This window comes from Poecilia mexicana, unplaced genomic scaffold (assembly GCF_051168715.1).
Source record: "Poecilia mexicana isolate PSO_F unplaced genomic scaffold, ASM5116871v1 scaffold_19, whole genome shotgun sequence".
Classification (NCBI taxonomy): domain Eukaryota; kingdom Metazoa; phylum Chordata; class Actinopteri; order Cyprinodontiformes; family Poeciliidae; genus Poecilia; species Poecilia mexicana.
In genome coordinates this window covers 4,166,670-4,183,721 of record NW_028263388.1, presented here as the reverse complement: position 1 = coordinate 4,183,721, position 17,052 = coordinate 4,166,670, and the positions used below count along the sequence as shown (strand labels likewise).

Sequence of the window (17,052 nt, the reverse complement as noted above, 5' to 3'; positions counted from 1 at the left end):
ATCCCTGCTGGCGCTGGTTCGGCCGGACTCTGCAGAACCCGCCTCAGCGGTTCCAAGAACGAAGACCCTCCGCTCCGCTTCTCCTCACTGACAGGTCAGATTATCTGTTTTACAGAACCGCTGCAGTTTTAGTTGTAATCATGTCACTCCGTTTTCATGCTACGCATCCTTCCAGCTATGTTGAATGTACAAACACTGTCAGTGCGGAGCCCATAGATGTCAGGAGAGAAGAAAAAACAGTAGCTGAAGTTCAGCCTCTTTCTGCAAGGTAGAAACTAATTAATTATTAATACTTGAGGAGGGGGATGGATGAGGAGGGTCAAAATTGAGCAAAAAAATCCAGATGTCGACAGTATTTTGTTTCTTATATGTAAAAGTGGTGCATTTACTGACACTTCAATCTCCACTACTTAAAAATAAAATATGAATTACCATAGGCAAAAACTTTGCATTCTTTCTGGGCACGATGATTATACTGCAACACTCCAATGAGTTTATTAAAGACTTAATGAAATTTGTTTTCATTTTAAAAATTGCAAAAGGAGAACTGTAATCAACTCTGTAATCCTCTTATAATATGTAAACAAGTACAAATTTGCATCTTTTTATTAACAATCTGCAGTTTCTGCATTATTCCTCTAACTTTCCCTCCTAAGGGTAACACTTTAAATTTCACCTTCACTATATGAAACTTATGCAATTTCCCCTCGTGGCTTTGTTCAGTTTCGCAACAAGAAAAGGTTTCATAATTGCCGTTGGTACCATAAGCGTGCAGTGGAGTAAATCCATGTTCATTTTGATCTGCTGGAAACCTTTAATGAAAGATTTATTCTGCATAGTATGAAGTAGTTGCATAACACTTTATTTACAAAGCATACATAAAGGGTAAGTAACCATTGTCCCATGCTGTTAGACATACGGAGATGTGAAATGTGAAAGAAAAAAAAAACTCCTATTAGAAAACGCCAAGAAAACCAGATTTAAGCGTGTTAATATGTTAATACACCTCCAGGGTATGCATGAAAATGATCATTTATTACCAACCCGAAACAAAAGCTGACCACAGAGAATAGAAAAAACTGAGATGTGTTCTATGCCTTATGTGATTTTAATAGTTACTAAAACATACATATAAATATTTATATCGATTTATTTGGAAATGATCAAGTTAAAACTTAAACATATCTGAAAGGTGTGCTTTGAAGTTTTCCATATTTTATCACATTACGTTACAAACGTTAAAGGTTTTATATTGGGATTGCATAGCTACACAAAATGAGGAAAAGGCTTTTTTACTTTGTGGAAAATAAAAAAAACTGAAAACGATAATTTAACTGATAATTTACTATACCTGAGACTGAGTGGAGGTCCACAGAAACATAGAGCCAGAACGACAATGGAACAGTTTATATGGCCCAGTTAAAGTCCAGACCAAAAAATATATTGAAAAAAATCGTAATTTTAGTTCTATGAAGTATTATTACAGCAGCAAAAGGTGATTCTACACAGATTTAACTGGGGAGGGGTTAAAATCACATTCACAACACACTTTTCAGATTTTTATTTGTTTAAAAAAATATATGAAATCAGACCATCACCAAGAAAAATTATAGGTTTTCCTTCTACTTCACAATAATACACTTCTTTGAGTACCAACGGAACAAAGTCTTGAGACATGAATAACTTGCTGCCCGTATCTATTTCTAAAATAAAGTAACATATATAACATGGCATTAACAGACTAAAACATTTTAAAGGATGGAAAAATGCAGGACTTGGAGATGTTTTTGAAATCTTGCATATTTTACGTACAAGTAACATACTTCCTCTACTTTTTTTTTTTGCCTTCATCGGAAACTTTTTGTATCTTTTATTTTCTTAGTAGGCTATCAACCAGCACACAAATGCCTCTCGCTTTTCTTCATTTATGATTATTATTTACATTTGCTAATATAGTCAGTCATATTTTAAACAACAACATTCCTGATTATCTGTGTACTTGGAAGAGATGTTGACTTCGGGTTGTATCCTCGCGCGCACTGCGCTTGACGCAATGTCCTTGTTCCAGCCGGCTGTTTGTTGTCGCGTGCTTGTTGTTTAATGACAACTCACTCACACAGTAAGTATCTGTACGTCGCCTTTTTAAGACATTTACAGCTCAGTTAGCCAAGGTAGTGTTTTTCCCCACTCATGGAGCAGTGATAAATGAAAGCCAACCACAGAGGACATGCCAGGTAGTGAAATGTTTCGTTTTGAAGTGTTTCTGTCTGACCTGAGAGTTGCTAATTTCAGCTGAAATTAATCCGTTCTTCGTCGGAGTAGCTGCGACTGTTTCCACTGTCTTCCATCTGCGAACGATCGCAGGGTAGCCCACGTACTGTATATGAGCCACATGTTCTCTCAGACATTTATCCACAGACACGCGTGAACCCCGAGAACAGGCGTGCTGTGTGTGCCACAGAGTCACATTCATACAGAGGAGGGAGAAGGGTTGGAGGGATCTGGTTGCAACCAGTTCTAAGTCTGTAGTAACCGTCTACAGAATAACACACGCCTTTTTTAAAACTTAGCCTACTCTGATTGGTGGTTGAAGGTTCTCAGGTTGAAAACTGTGGGAAGTCTATTTAAATCCACATGTTTTCCAGGTTTGTCCCAAATTTTGGAACATTTGGAATGTCTGCCATCTGTATGTACAACATGTCCTTTTAGGTTAACAATCTAATCAGTTAACAAGATTGAGATTCATGTACCTACTTTTCCAAACTTCCATTGTGATGAGTAAGATTTGCCTTTCTGCTTTGTCCTTAAAGCAAAAATGATTCAACTCACTCAACAATCTTTAACGAGAAACAACCTGAATAAATACAAAATGCAATTTGATATGAAATGTGTGAAAAAAATAATCACCCCTAAATCTAATAAACCGCTGGTGGCAACTTGGAGAAACAATCACCCACGTTTTGCAGAATTCTTATAAGTAAGCCCCGTCCAGTGCTTTAGAGTGTAGTTGACCTGTCTAAAGTCCCACCACAGAATGTTGGTTAAATTTAAGTCAAGACTTTAAATGGACCATTCTGACATCTTCATTTTGATGTAGATTTTTTTGCTAGTTGAATGGAGTTTATCAAACTTTATTTTATTTACATTTGCTTCCTTTGACAACTTAAAAAAAACTTAATAAATGAACTTGGATCAACTGAATTTGATGACTTTTGTCCAATTATCACATTTTCTTTTTAAAAGATGGAGCTGCATTCTCTTTTTTTCAGTGTGACTTATTATTATTTCACCATGTGAACACCGTAAGGTTGTTCATGTTCTTCCCATCTCTGTGTTTAAATCAAACAAACTTGAGTTTAAAGGAGGATTTCCTTGGCGTATACTAGACTACTTTATTCATTTTAGCTCAACTAATTAATTCAATTCAACTCACAGTCATCTGCAAAACACTGCTCCACTTGGAATATAAATTCCTTTTTGATTAAATGGTACCATTATTTTTGAATAGGGCACAACAGGTGTATTCAACTCTTTCTTATTAGACATAGCTGTCAGTATACACCAGTATACCTCCACATGTTTTTCTGTTCCCTACATGGCTTATGGAGAAACTACAGACAGGATTTTTTATGGCTTTGGACTTCCTTCCAGCTCCTCTCCCATAAAGTCCAGGTTTGTGGAGTGTGTGTCTGTAACGCCTCCATCGTTGCCTTGGGCCTCTTGGCTGCTTCTCTGATTAATTCTCTCCCAATCACTTTAGGTTGACAACCATGTTATTGTAGGTTTTTTGTTGTTCCATAGTCCAGTTTTAGACTTGAACATAGCAGTGACATGCTCCAGGCACTTAGTGCCATTTTATAGCATAATCAACTAACTATGTTGACTTCAGTTGTTAAAAAAATTACACATATATCAAATATGAGTTTAAAGTAATTTTACTGTGTAATTGAATGCCTTGAAATTGGGCTTATGTCTCTTTAAAAACTCCTGCTCTTTCTGAAATGCCGCCTTCAGGAAGTCGTCACAACATGGCTCTTCTATTAACCATTTAACAACGTCTTTACAAGCATTTCACTGAGAAGTAGCTTCTATAATGAGCTTAGTAAATGCCCAGTTCCACCAGGCGTTTGCTAATTGCTTCTGGCTAGTCTGAAGGAGCTGAGTGGGGGGAGTCATGGGGGAGAGCTGCTCTGTTAGGAAGAAGCTTGAAAGCTTAGAAGCTGCAGGTCTGAAGGGATGCTAGGTCCATCCAGGCATTTTGCACAGCTGAATGGTTGCCATGGAGAATAAAGGATTTCTCAAACATGCATGAAAGAATCAAAGCAATACTTCAGGTATGTTTTTGTTGAGCGAATAACGTTATAGCATGATGTAAAGCTCAAATACGTTTATTTTACATAATGTTGGCCCTTTAAATTTCTCTACATCTTGGTCTTCATGATGATGTTTGTTCTCTAACTGCTTGAATATTATCATATATTAGCCAAGCTCTAAGTCAAACATATGTTCCTTTTCACAGTTTTTACCCCAAGATGGCCCAGCCTGCATTTCAGCTGCTCCTTACTGTGACGTTGCTGTCTGGGCTGGTGATCTACACAGTTTCACAAAGAGGAGCAGAAAAGAAGCCTAACTTTATCATCGTACTGGCAGATGATATAGGCTGGGGAGATCTGGATGTTAACCAACCAGAGAAACACACAAATAATACACCAAATCTCAACCAGATGGCCCAGCAAGGGCTCAGGTAAAACCTTTATTTCTGATATATAAGATGTGAACCCCTGACTCCATGACAAGTTAACAAAGTAATTCAAGTGTAATTCTCTTAGAAGAGGACCTTAAATGTCATAAACTATATGTGTATGAATAAACTTTTTTCAGATTAACAGACTACCACTCCCCTGCTTCGACCTGCTCTCCATCGCGTGCTGCTATCCTGACCGGCCGCTATGGCCTCAGAAATGGAGTGACTCATAACTTTGCTGTGAACTCTGTGGCTGGTCTGCCTCTGTCTGAAGTCACTTTGGCCCAGTTGCTGCAGCAGGCTGGTTACTACACCGCCGTTATTGGGAAATGGCACCTCGGACACAACGGACCTTATAGTCCAAACAACAGAGGTGAGTCTAGTCTGCATGCTGCTGCTTGGTTCACTCTTTCCTCTGCCTGACTAACAACATTCCAGTCAGTACAGGACTGGCTGGAGATTGGAGCAGTACCACCTGTACTCAGTATTGTCTCTGCTTATCTGCTGAGGGTAATGATAGGAGTTAAAAGGGTCATTGGAGAATTGGAGTAACTGCAAGATCAGGGCACAGAACATCGGCTAGCATGCTGAGGGCGATGTCACCCTGTCGATGCATGGTCACGTGGTAGTGGAACTGGAGAAACACTACCATAACACTTTGTACACTACTTTGAAGGTCCACAAGACACACTGAACCGTGAAACCCCTCCCGCTGCAATCATAACCATGGTATTTTGGCGTATAGGTGTGCTTTATACCAGTATAATAAACACATATGTTCACACATTTGTCGGAGAAAGAAGTAATGATCGACAAGCTGGAATATCTTATTTTATTGTCCATGTTGTTGGAAGCCAAAAAAATAAATAAATAAAAATAACACAAGGCTTCTTTTGGACATTCACCCGCTGACACAGAACAGAACTGAACAAGGAGAGTTCAGTATTTTGGTCCAGCAGTATGTACTGCTGACTTGACTTGTTCCTGCTCTTTGGCTGAAAAATCGACTTCTGGAGGTTAAGTAGTTAGGACTATTTTTTCTGCATAAACAAAGACAGCCATGAAATTTCGAGACAAAATGACGGAATTTTTGTCAAGCAGCTTCGAAAACGACGAGAATCAATTTTAGCATGATGCCCAACTGTGCAGGGCCCTTAAGACTCCTGACGCTCTTTTCATGAACTGTCTGAAGTGCTGCCATCAGGCAGACGATACTCCAACATCCAATGCAAAAGAAAAATGACAATAGATTAATTTGATTTAACCATGACTAGTATGTACCACCTATTTATAATGCTGACAAAGTACATCTATCCATGTGTCTATCCTTTTGGGCCAGTTTCACAGGGTGTGAAGCCGGGTACGCTCTGGATAGGTCCTGGCACCCTTGATAAAGATGACATCCCGCATGACAATGGCCTATTTCAGCTGGATAGTTGTTTCAGCCATTCTCCAAAATTGCTTTAGGAAGGACCATCAAAAGTTGTTGACTTCTTCAAAGAATTCACAAGCTTCTGGGAAGTTTGCTAGACACACAGTCGTCAGAGGCACTAGCTGGCAACTTGGACCCTAAAGGTCTGCTACTGATAGCTTTGTGCCAGGCAACTCAGGGGATCTTCAGAGGCTGATTAGAGTCCTAGATTTTGATTGGTTTGGTGCTATTTTAGTGCTAAAATTTAGATTTACTCAGAAAAAGGTGTCTGTCATAGCATTGTGTTAAACTTATACAGAAACCGCAAATACCTGATATCTATTGAAACAGTCAATGGTAGAAATCATTTTACTGTCTTTATATATCACTTAAATTGAAACATGAGCACATTTGCACTCCTTGCACAATCCTGTATCTTTCCATTTCAATGCAATGACAAGTCAGCCTGACCTTCTGAGCACCTCCAGCCTCACAGTCCTATGTCTCCGCTGCAGGAAATGTACAAAACAAGGCCACCAACCACCTTCCAGCTGTGCCTTATGTGACAAAAAACACATCATTGCTGATTCTTCTTCACTAACTGAGTTACAACCCTCTCTCCACTAGCATTTCAGTTCATACTAACAGATTCAAAGTCCATTACATGCATTAAATTTTGCTCCTAGTTTTCAAACAAAAAACGAGTTCAAAAGTTTTATCTATCTCAGGAAACACAGCAGATTGCATCACGTCAATGACTTACATCATTCACTCCTCCTGGGCCAGCATATGTTGTTGACTTTACAACAATCCTTCATACTGAGCCTGCATGTAGCGATAGTGGAGAGGAAAAACTCCAACTTGACAGGAAGAAATCTCCAACAGAACCAGCTTATAACCATTTGTGGAAGATGGTTTTAGCAATGGTGAACCACAACCGACTGGCTGTTCTTGTTTTATGAACAGGATTCGATTATTACTTCGGCATTCCCTACAGTAATGACATGGGCTGTACTGATACACCAGGATATGATCTACCCCCATGTCTCCCTTGTGTTTCATCAGAACCTCAAGTGATCAGGTGTGACTGTTTTATTTTTTATTTTTTTATGTTAACATCTGTTTCTGGCACAGTCATAATATTGGACATTTCAAAGAATAATAGTTTACGCTTCATGCAAATTTGGTGTGTGAAGCGTTTGGTGAAAAGGCATGCAAAGGAGAAAATTGAAGGGACATTATTATGCAAAATCCAATTTTTTTTTAGCTTTACATCGTATTATAATGTCATTTGCTCATCAAAAACATACCTGGAGTGTTGCCTTGATTCTTTCATGCGTGGTTGAGAAAGCCTTTAATCTCCATGGTAACCATTCAGCTGTGTAAGTTGTCTGGGTGGACCTAGCACGGCCTTTGAGGACAAAAGTCCTCCTCTGAGCTGCAGTTTCCAAGCCTCCACCTCAAGAGCAGTCCTCTCCCAGAACTCCCCCACTCAGCTCCTTAAGACTAGCCAACAGCAATTAGCAAACACCTGGTGAAACTGGGCTTCTGCAGAGCTCATCATAGGAGCTATTTCTCAGTGCAGCACTGGTAAAAGCATTGTTAAAGTGTTAACAGAGCAGCACTTTTGTGATGACAGGAGTTTTTAAAGTGACAGATGCCAAATTTTAAGATATTAAATTACGAAGTCAAGTTTCTTTTAAGTCATATTTGACTTGTACATCATTTTTCTAACAACTTAAGGTAACAGTTATTTGATTGTGCTGTGAAATGGCACTATGTGCCTGGAAAACACATAACACTGCCCCTTCAAACTACTGTAATTATTTGTGTGAAAAATCAAGACACTTTTTATTTAAAACTCATTTCCTATCATGCCACAATTCTACGTTTGCAGACCCTCATACGTTATTGTGTCTTCCTGTTGTAGACAGAGGAGGAGTGTTCCCGGTGGCTGTTACTCCAAGGTGGGACTTCCTCTGGTTGAAAACAGCTCCATTGTGGAGCAGCCGCTGAACCTTTGGACGCTAACAGAGAAGTATAGATCTGCTGCTCTCAGGATTATACACAGTGCAAGGTACAACACAGGGAACACAGAACAGATCAAGCTGTTGGTCTCTGCCAGACAAAACATTTGGATAACTCATCACATCCGCTTGGTGTTTGTGCAAAGGACATTCTAATAGATTTTTACAAGTTGTGACACTACAGTGCAGTACGCAATTTACAACTAACAGAAAAGTGGGAGGCACACAAAAACTGTGAAATTTTCTGAAAATGTGTTCACAAAAGAAATTATTGATTTACATTTTATGTATTCACAGCAGAGCATTAGGGTCAGATTAAGAATAAAAAAAAATTTTATTTCCAAAATGAAGTCATATTACCAGAGTAAATTTGTATTAATACTAACAAAAATTGTAATAATACCAGAATAAAGTTAAACAGTTTTGCTCCTAACTTTTTCAAATCAACATTCACCAAACACATCACATCATCATCTTTACCCAGCAGTTAATGAACTACTTTTGACTTTTTGACTTGATGTTTGTGTTGTGACAGTCGTAGTAACCTGTCAGAAAATCAAAGACCCATCAGAATTAATCGATAGCCGTTAGCTATTCACTGTTGTCTCCAGTGTTTTTATTAGAGCATATTTGCACAGAAGTTGTACCAATAACACACTCCTGGTGTGTGTGCATGCTTGAAGCGTATGAGGAGGAGGGCGCTGAACCCTGTTGCTTCCAGCTGTTGGTTAAAAGAGAGCATGGCCCCATGCTTCACCAGGGGGCCATGTGAACGAACTCTTCACTTTTCAGTCAATGCTGCAGCTTTGAGTGGCTGGAAAGCAAAGTTTCCATCATTGACAGACACACAATGCCTATCAGAAAGTATGCTGTAACAAAGCTGGGTTACAGCAAAAAATTTTCATTTCCACCTGTAGTCCATGGACAGTTTGGTGCTAGTTAAATACTATGATTTAACAGATCATGAATAGGTGAAAAGTCATTGTAATAATTAATTAATTAATTACATACATATCTAATATTCATTATTAAAAAAACAAGAAAGCCAAACTACAGTCCTTCCAAACAGCTCATTAAACCATTTATTTACATTTACCAAAAATGAGTGCAAATCTGCTCATATTAATTGCCAGTTTGTGCCAAATATATAAACATTTCTAGTTTATAAAATGTTATAACCTCACCAAACTGATCCTGAATAATCTTACACCACATAGCTTAAAGTAAATCAATAAGGAGCCTGTTAGGTCATGTCTCTTTATCATGACTCTTCCACACTAGGAAATGATGTTTTTTAGCTTTTTCAAAAATCTTTATCCATCACATGTTTTGTGAAACAGAGTTGTCCTGTGGTTCCAGGGCCCGAGCACAGCCGTATTTCCTCCTGGTGGCGTCAGCTCACATGCACGTCCCGCTCGCCCCCGCGGTGGCGGACCCTTCAGGCGACGCAGTGTATGCTGCCAGCCTGCAGGAACTGGACGGTCTGGTCGGGGCGTTAAAGGCTGCCGCCGATGAGACGGATAAAGGGAATACTCTAATCTGGTTCACTGGTAGGATGGTTTCATATCTGCCCTTGTGTGATAAATCAGAACAATGTGTGATGGAGTCAGCAAAGTGTCTGTGTGTTTAGGTGACAACGGTCCGTGGGAAGAAAAGTGCCAGTTTGCAGGGAGCGTTGGGCCTTTCACTGGAAAATGGCAGACCAGCAAAGGTGTAACAAACTGAAGTTGAGATTGGCTCACTGAAATCCCTCAGAAGGCTTCACGGTCAATTCTTGACTACTTATAAGGTGAACTTTTGTTTCTGCATGCTAGGCGGGGGATCAGCTAAACAGACTACATGGGAGGGCGGTCACAGGGTGCCAACTGTGGTGTACTGGCCAGGCAGAATCCCTGCAAACACCACCAGCTCAGCCCTGCTCAGGCAAGCCCAGTTTCATCGTTTACATCAACCAAGTCAAACACCTGCAGCACTTTTTCTCTCTGACTACACCAGGATGTTAGGGAGACAAAGATGATCCAGGTCTGAAAGGACCTAACGTTGAAGGGAGTAGGCCTGTTCCCATGACAAGTTTTGCTGGACGATAAATCGTTCCAGAAGTTATTGCGATAAAAAATAATATTGTTGTTTTGAGACCATTTTCAAGTAATATAATAGTAATGGCATAATAATGCAAGAACACATTCTCAAAGGTCAATAAACTTTAAATTCTAGTGAACATTTAACACTGAAACTGGAAGACATTTTAAGTATCCAAACAGAAACAACAACAATTAAAATAAATTATGAAGACTGTAAACAGAATTGTCCTTCAACAATAAAGGGTTGAAACCAAAGTACCAGACTGAAGACTTTAATTATCCAGTTTTTGGTAGAGACTGAAGTTTGTTTTAATATATCATGTGATGGGGTGCTGTGGTGGCGCAAGGGCAAAGCACAACCCACATATTGAGGCCTTGGTCCTCGTGGTGGTGGTCGCAGGCTTGATTCCCAGCCTGGTGACATTTGCTGCATGTCTTCCCCCTCTCTCATTACCCTATTTCCTGTCAAACTACTTTCAAATAAAGATCATTAGAGCCAACAAAAAATATATATTAATATATCATGTGATTAATATATTTGTTAGTGCAACAGACCTACAAGGGAGCGATACATATTGTCTTCATTTGTTATGAAGGATATATTTAAATCTATTTTGGTAAGTTCTACAAGCTGATTATTTATGAAGTGGTGCTTGTCAACTCAACCTAGATTGAAGCTCTAAGGCAGGGGTCCCCAAACTTTTTCCTGTAAGGGCCACATAACTTTTCCTTTCTCTGGTGGGGGGGCCGGAGTTAGTTTCTAACAGAAAAAGTGTGACGAGTGCAGGAGTGCCTAAATGTAAAAATGTATTGTTTTCCAGAAAGCACAATCAAATAACCCTCTATGGGTTCTTCACAGAATAAATCCAGGAAATAACACTATTTCTGAAATAAATACCATATTTTCCAGACTATAAGCCGCAACCCCAAAGTTAAAAAAAAACAAAAAAAAAAACAGTAAACATACACATATAAGCCGCACCGGACTATAAGCCTCAGATATCTCTGCCGCTCTAGGTTTTCCACAACGATGCAGCAGCAGCAGAGGGGGGTGGACACCCAAAATTTGAGTCATAACAGGTCAACTGAATATCACATTTAATAGGGTTGAAAAAGAAAAAGTTGTCAAGTTTAGATTTAACTGAACTGATTACGGTAGTTTCTGAACGGTAACTGTAACGGTAAAAGTGCTGATCCTTCGTGTCTGCTACTAGCATGTGCTAAATGAAAATGGGCGTCTTCTTCTTCTTCTTCTTCTTCTTCTTCTTCTTCTTCTGCTTCTTCTTCTGCTTTAGATTTCAACGGCAGCTTGCATCCATTATTGTTGCACTACTGCCATCTATTGGATCCTAATATATATACCTCAAGTTCTCATAATGATCCCAGTATTATTTAAAAAAACAAAAAAATCTTTTTCCCCTCAGTGCTATTTAACTGATCAACAACATTCTCAAATTTCAATTCCCTATGAAAACCTAATTCTGTTTTAATGGGCGCTTTCTTCTTTGATTTCCAATTTTGACTTCCAATGATTCACTTCCTGCTAAAGAGCCCCTGGTGGTTGAAGAAAAATCCACATATAAGCCGCACCGGGCTATAAGCTGCAAGGTTTAAAGCTTAGGAAAAAAGTAGCGGCTTATAGTCCGGAAAATACGGTATATGAAAAAAAAATCTAAATGCTCTCTGGTATTGTTCAGGGGGCTGGACCAAATGTGGAGGCGGGCCGCCCGCGGGCTGTAGTTTGGGGACCACTGCGTTATTGTTTGGATTTTACAGTGCCATGTTAAGTCCCTGAACTTCACATTTTAACGGAAAAAAAGTGCAATGCGACTTGGATGTAACGAGTAACACGACAGTTTTGTAGAAATTTGGTGAAGTAGAAAGTACAGATACTTACTGTAAAATGTAGTGGAGTAAAAGTAGAAAGTATCCATTATTAAATCTACTTAAGTAAAGTACAGATACATGAAAATTGTACTTAAGTACATTAATGGAAATAACAAAGTACTTGTACTTGCACAGTGACGCAGTTGGTAGAGCTGTTTCCTCGCAGCAAGAGGTTCTGGGTTCGGTTGGTTGGTTGGTTGGGGTGGGTGGGATGGATGGATGGATGGATGGATGGGTGGAATGAAGGATCGATCGATCGATCCCAAAGGGAGATTAAATGTTGTAGCTCATCAAGATTCTTCAAAGAGCCATTGAAGATGGTTTCATCAGACAGTCTGATGAAGAGGATGGTCAGGATTGTCCCTAATTTTCTTGATCCCATGGAGAATCTTTCTCTGCATGATCATCTCCAGAGGTTTCACAGTCGTTCCCAGAACAGAACCAGAACAGAACCAACCTTCTTTATCAGGCTGTTGAGTGATTTTAGGTCCCTGGCTCTGATGCTGCTGTTCTCAACAACAGACTGATAGAAGATCTGCAGCATCTTGGTGCAAACCTTGAAGAACCTTAGCTTCCTCCAGAAGTCCAGTCTGTTCGGTCCCTTCTTATATTAATTATGATAATTTTCAGAGTAATTATTATTAATAACAACTACAATTATTACTATTAGTAATAGTAGTATAATATATTATTGTTGTTGATTTTTAATAATAGTGATGGTAATAATAATAATAATAATAATAATAATAATAATAATAATAATAATCATAATTAGTAATAATAATAATATTATTATTATGTAATATAACATATTTATGTTATTATTACATATTTTATGTTATCATGAAATATAACATTTTATTTTGTTATATTGTCAAATAACAAAATAAAATACTTCTGTATTTTACCAAACATATTTGTTATTTTGTCATCTAATTGTAAATAAACATTTTAATAAATTAACTACAGGTGATTAAAAGTAACTTTTGATAGCACCCTTTAAGCTGGTAATAAACATACTTTTCATTAAGCCCATAGTTCTATATTAAGTTGTTTTTTACTGGTCTGATGTAATATGCAAATCTTAAATGTTGTGTTTTTGTGAACTGTAAGCAGAATATTGTCATAATTAACAGAAATAAAGGCTAGAAAACATCAATCTGGGTTGAATATGTAATATATGAATTCCATTTAGTGATGGAGGCACTGAATGAACTTTTCAATAATATTCTAATTTACTGATATGGCTGTATATCCCTTAAGCTTGTATTTGACTGAATTTATTCATTACCATGATACAGTTCCAAACTTAAGGTCCAGTTTCTATAGAAACGAAAAAATTTGTTAAAGGAAAACTCATTAAGAACTAATGGAATTCATGGTCAAAAAAACTTAAACAGCACATAATAACCTTAAGAAATGTGGCACATTGTGGATTACAACAAAATAAACAAACAAAAAACAATTTCAGCTTGTAATTTCTAATTGCAAAAACCCCACTAGCAATGCATGTTTAAGGAAGCAAATATTAAAGTTATTAAGTACTTCCTGTTGGTTAATGAAATAATAGTCAGTATTTCCTAGTTTTTATTCATGTAACAAAGAGAAGAAAGAACATTTTCTCCAGTGTTTGAGCTGTGAATTACTGATCAGAGAATATTGTCTGATTCTGATCTCTGCTCAGTACATAAAACTTTCACATTTGTGTATTATTAAAATTAAGTAGTTACAATGTCATTCTAAAATATTTACTCATTTCAGTAAATTAATTTAAAAAAGTGAAACTCATACAATGCTCAAATTTTCAGTTATATTCTAATTTTCCAATATGCACCCATACATTAGATCTGTTCGCAAAGTGTTTGTAAATTGTTGCTATATAATTAAAAAGAGCTGAACTGTTTTGAATTATGATCTCGTAACTTACATTCTTGCTTCATTTTTCATCATACAGTGGTATGGACATCTTCCCAACAGTACTGTCTCTGGCAGGCGTAGCGCCCCCTGCAGACAGGCGTTACGATGGAATCGATGCCAGCGGCGTTTTGCTGCGCGGCGAACAATCTGGTCACGAGGTACAAACTGCTACAAACAGCTGGAAGTGTTGCGTTGCTGCGTTGCGTTGCTTTGTGAAACGGGACTGTCCTGTGTTCTGCTGTTGCAGTTCCTCTTCCACCCCAACAGTGGCGCTGCAGGAAAGTTCGGGGACTTGCAAACAGTTCGAGCCGGAAAACACAAAGCTTTCTACGTCACAGGTAGAAATATAGTATGAATAGCAATAATTTTGCTGCTACGTCCATGCATTTGTTTCGGGGTGGAAACATCATACAAGTTGCGCTGCAGCTAACGATTATTTTAATTATCCATTAATCAGTATCAATTATTAATCAGATACAAATTGGGGACATTCTAAAGATTTCTCATTTTAATGCAATATTAGAAATATATTAAAACATGTAAATAAGTAAATAATGCAAATCGTTTTTTAAATAGGAAAGTAAACTTTTTATTTCTTAAAATGCAGTAGCAGCATTCCTTTAGTGAACTCTTGATCATTTGTAGCAAAGGATGCATCTGCAGCTGAAAAATCCTCCCAACATCAACATGTGAAAAGCTCAGTTCTTTCTGCTGGATTGAACATAAATATGGTGTAAAGACGATCTGGTGATTATTTTATGATTAATGGATGAATAATTTGTTAGCAAAGGTGCTCAATAAGATATTTATTATTATTATTATTTATTATTATTTATTTGAATCAAGTGAAGCTAAATCTGCTGCTAGAGGAGTTCTATGTAGAACTTATCTACAGACAAAAAGTTTTTTTTAAATTTTATTTTAGATGCCAAAGGTATATATTTGTTACAGTTTTGGCTAAATTATCTCCTTTGATTGTGTTGTTTTTTAGTAGTTGGCTTTTTTTGAGTCTCTAGTCCCCAGTTACTGATCAATCGATTACTAAATTAGTTGACAAGTAACAACATATGTATTGTGTCCTAAAGCCAGAATTTACTGTGAATTCTCTCTTATCCACACATGGTTACAGTTCTATATGTGGCTGAGTTTGAGGAACAACAAAGAAGGACCCAAACCAGTCGTATTGTCTGGTGGATTTTGTGCAATGCACAGTTCATACCACCAGCAAATTTAATATGAAGTTGCTGGAATGGACCTCATCTGAACCCAGCAAACCAACCTAGTTAAAACACACACACATGTTTGATTCTCTGTCTTTGCAGGGACTTTCCACTGACTTCTATTCATTTCTACAGACACTAACCCTGGATCTAACCATTACTAGTACATACTTAGCCCTGAAACTAACCAAAACTTGACAGAGTTTCAAAAACTTTTGTTCTTGAAACTCTGTCAAGTTTGTCTGCCTCATGTCGTGAAACAGAACAGAGAAGAGTTCAACATAACATAACACTGTTGTGTTGAACAGTGTTGTGTTCAACACAACAGCAAAAACAAAAGTGAAATGTTTTGTTTCCGCAAAACATTTCACTTTTTGCAGAAGGATTTAAAACTGAAACAGATTTTATTTTGGCAGGTGGAGCTGCAGCTTGCAGCGGCGGCACCGGCCAGGAGCAGCTCCACGATCCACCTCTGATATTTGACTTGGATCGTGAAGATGCCGAGGAAACACCCCTGCAGTTCGCCACAGCCGAGTACAGGGCGATTGCAGAGAGGGTAGCACGCAAAAGAGAGGAACTCCTGTGGGACATCGCCACTGACGGATCGGTGTCCACAGCGGACTACAACCAAGACGAATTAGCGGCGCCATGCTGCGATCGGAGACAGGCCGTGTGTCGATGCCACACCGTGTGCTGAGGCCCAGCGGAAACATTAATAACAGGCACAAGGAACGGGCCATGAGGTAGCCGAACAGAAGCACAGTCGCGTGTCTCATTCGCAACAGTTAGTGTGCAGAAAGAATTGATTAAAAGGTTCAATGTCCAGATGTGCAAATAAGAAATACCAGCAGCTGAAATCTGATTGTTTATCTAAAGGGCATCTGGTCCAGTTCTGGTTTAGATCGATACTTAAAAAAATCCATAATATACCTGGAGCCATCAGGCAGCGTGTCATTTTGTTGATCTGTGAACAAAGTTCCTGTTCGTCAGCAGCATGTTTCATCTATAGAGGTGATTGGTCATCCAGGCTTCAGTTCCAACCCTGAGGCCTTTGTTGCATGTTGCCTTCTGAACCCCGAGACTGACCAGTTCAGAGGGCTGCAGCCAGGCCACTCTTAACTTGTATCAAAAATACTAAAGATGTAATGTTTTAAAATGCTAGCTGTTTTCATGCAATTCAGCTCTGGTAAAAATGAAGATCCACCGCACTGAACCCCATTGGAAACCTCCTGGTTATTTTGCCACATATTGATTTCTGAACTCTTCCTGAGTTAAAATATTATTGTTGTTGTTGTTTCTAAATGAATATGAACTTGTTTACTTTGCATTATTTGAGGTCTGAAAGCACTGCATCTTTTTTGTTATTTTGACCATTTCTCATTTTCTGCAAATAAATAGACATTTTGCTTGGAATTTCAGAGACATAATGTCAGTAGTTCATAGAATAAAAGAACAATGTTCATTTTACTCAAACATATAAATATAAAAAGTCAAACCAGAGAAATTTATTATTTTAAGTGGTCTCTTCATTTTTTTTCCCAGAGCTGTATATGCAAAGCATGTTCACAAATAATAACACCAATAGTCTAAGGAATATTATTTTTAAATATAGTTTTTCTCTTTTGGTTGCAAAGTTTGTGCTTTTTTTTAAATCATTTTCTATTAAATATTTTACATTCCACTGAAAAACTGTGTACATTCTTTTTGTGTAAAAAAATGTTAGATAACTGTTCTTTAAAACCTAACCTCAAACAATCTAAATAAG

The 17,052-nt window shown here is 38.1% G+C and overlaps 1 protein-coding gene across 1 annotated transcript; it reads left to right on the top strand.

Annotated features, from left to right (window-relative positions):
• Positions 1 to 11: 11 nt before the first annotated feature.
• Positions 12 to 16,976, top strand: arsg (arylsulfatase G). Its single transcript, XM_088000980.1, has 11 exons — positions 12 to 94; positions 4,520 to 4,744; positions 4,882 to 5,117; positions 7,122 to 7,236; positions 8,086 to 8,232; positions 9,542 to 9,732; positions 9,813 to 9,893; positions 9,997 to 10,105; positions 14,105 to 14,225; positions 14,315 to 14,405; positions 15,704 to 16,976. The coding sequence occupies exons 2-11, from the start codon at positions 4,533 to 4,535 to the stop codon at positions 15,982 to 15,984; spliced, it is 1,584 nt and encodes a 527-aa protein (XP_087857106.1). The 5' UTR covers positions 12 to 94; positions 4,520 to 4,532; the 3' UTR covers positions 15,985 to 16,976.
• Positions 16,977 to 17,052: the final 76 nt, after the last annotated feature.

What these genes read in the sequence shown, in the direction of transcription:
- arsg (XM_088000980.1), top strand. Translation starts at nt 4,533, where the DNA reads ATGGCCCAGCCTGCATTTCAGCTGCTCCTTACTGTGACGTTGCTGTCT. An exon ending in AGGATTATACACAGTGCAAG is followed by an intron (nt 8,233 to 9,541) that starts GTACAACACAGG and finishes CTGTGGTTCCAG; the next exon opens with GGCCCGAGCACAGCCGTATT. An exon ending in TACTCTAATCTGGTTCACTG is followed by an intron (nt 9,733 to 9,812) that starts GTAGGATGGTTT and finishes CTGTGTGTTTAG; the next exon opens with GTGACAACGGTCCGTGGGAA.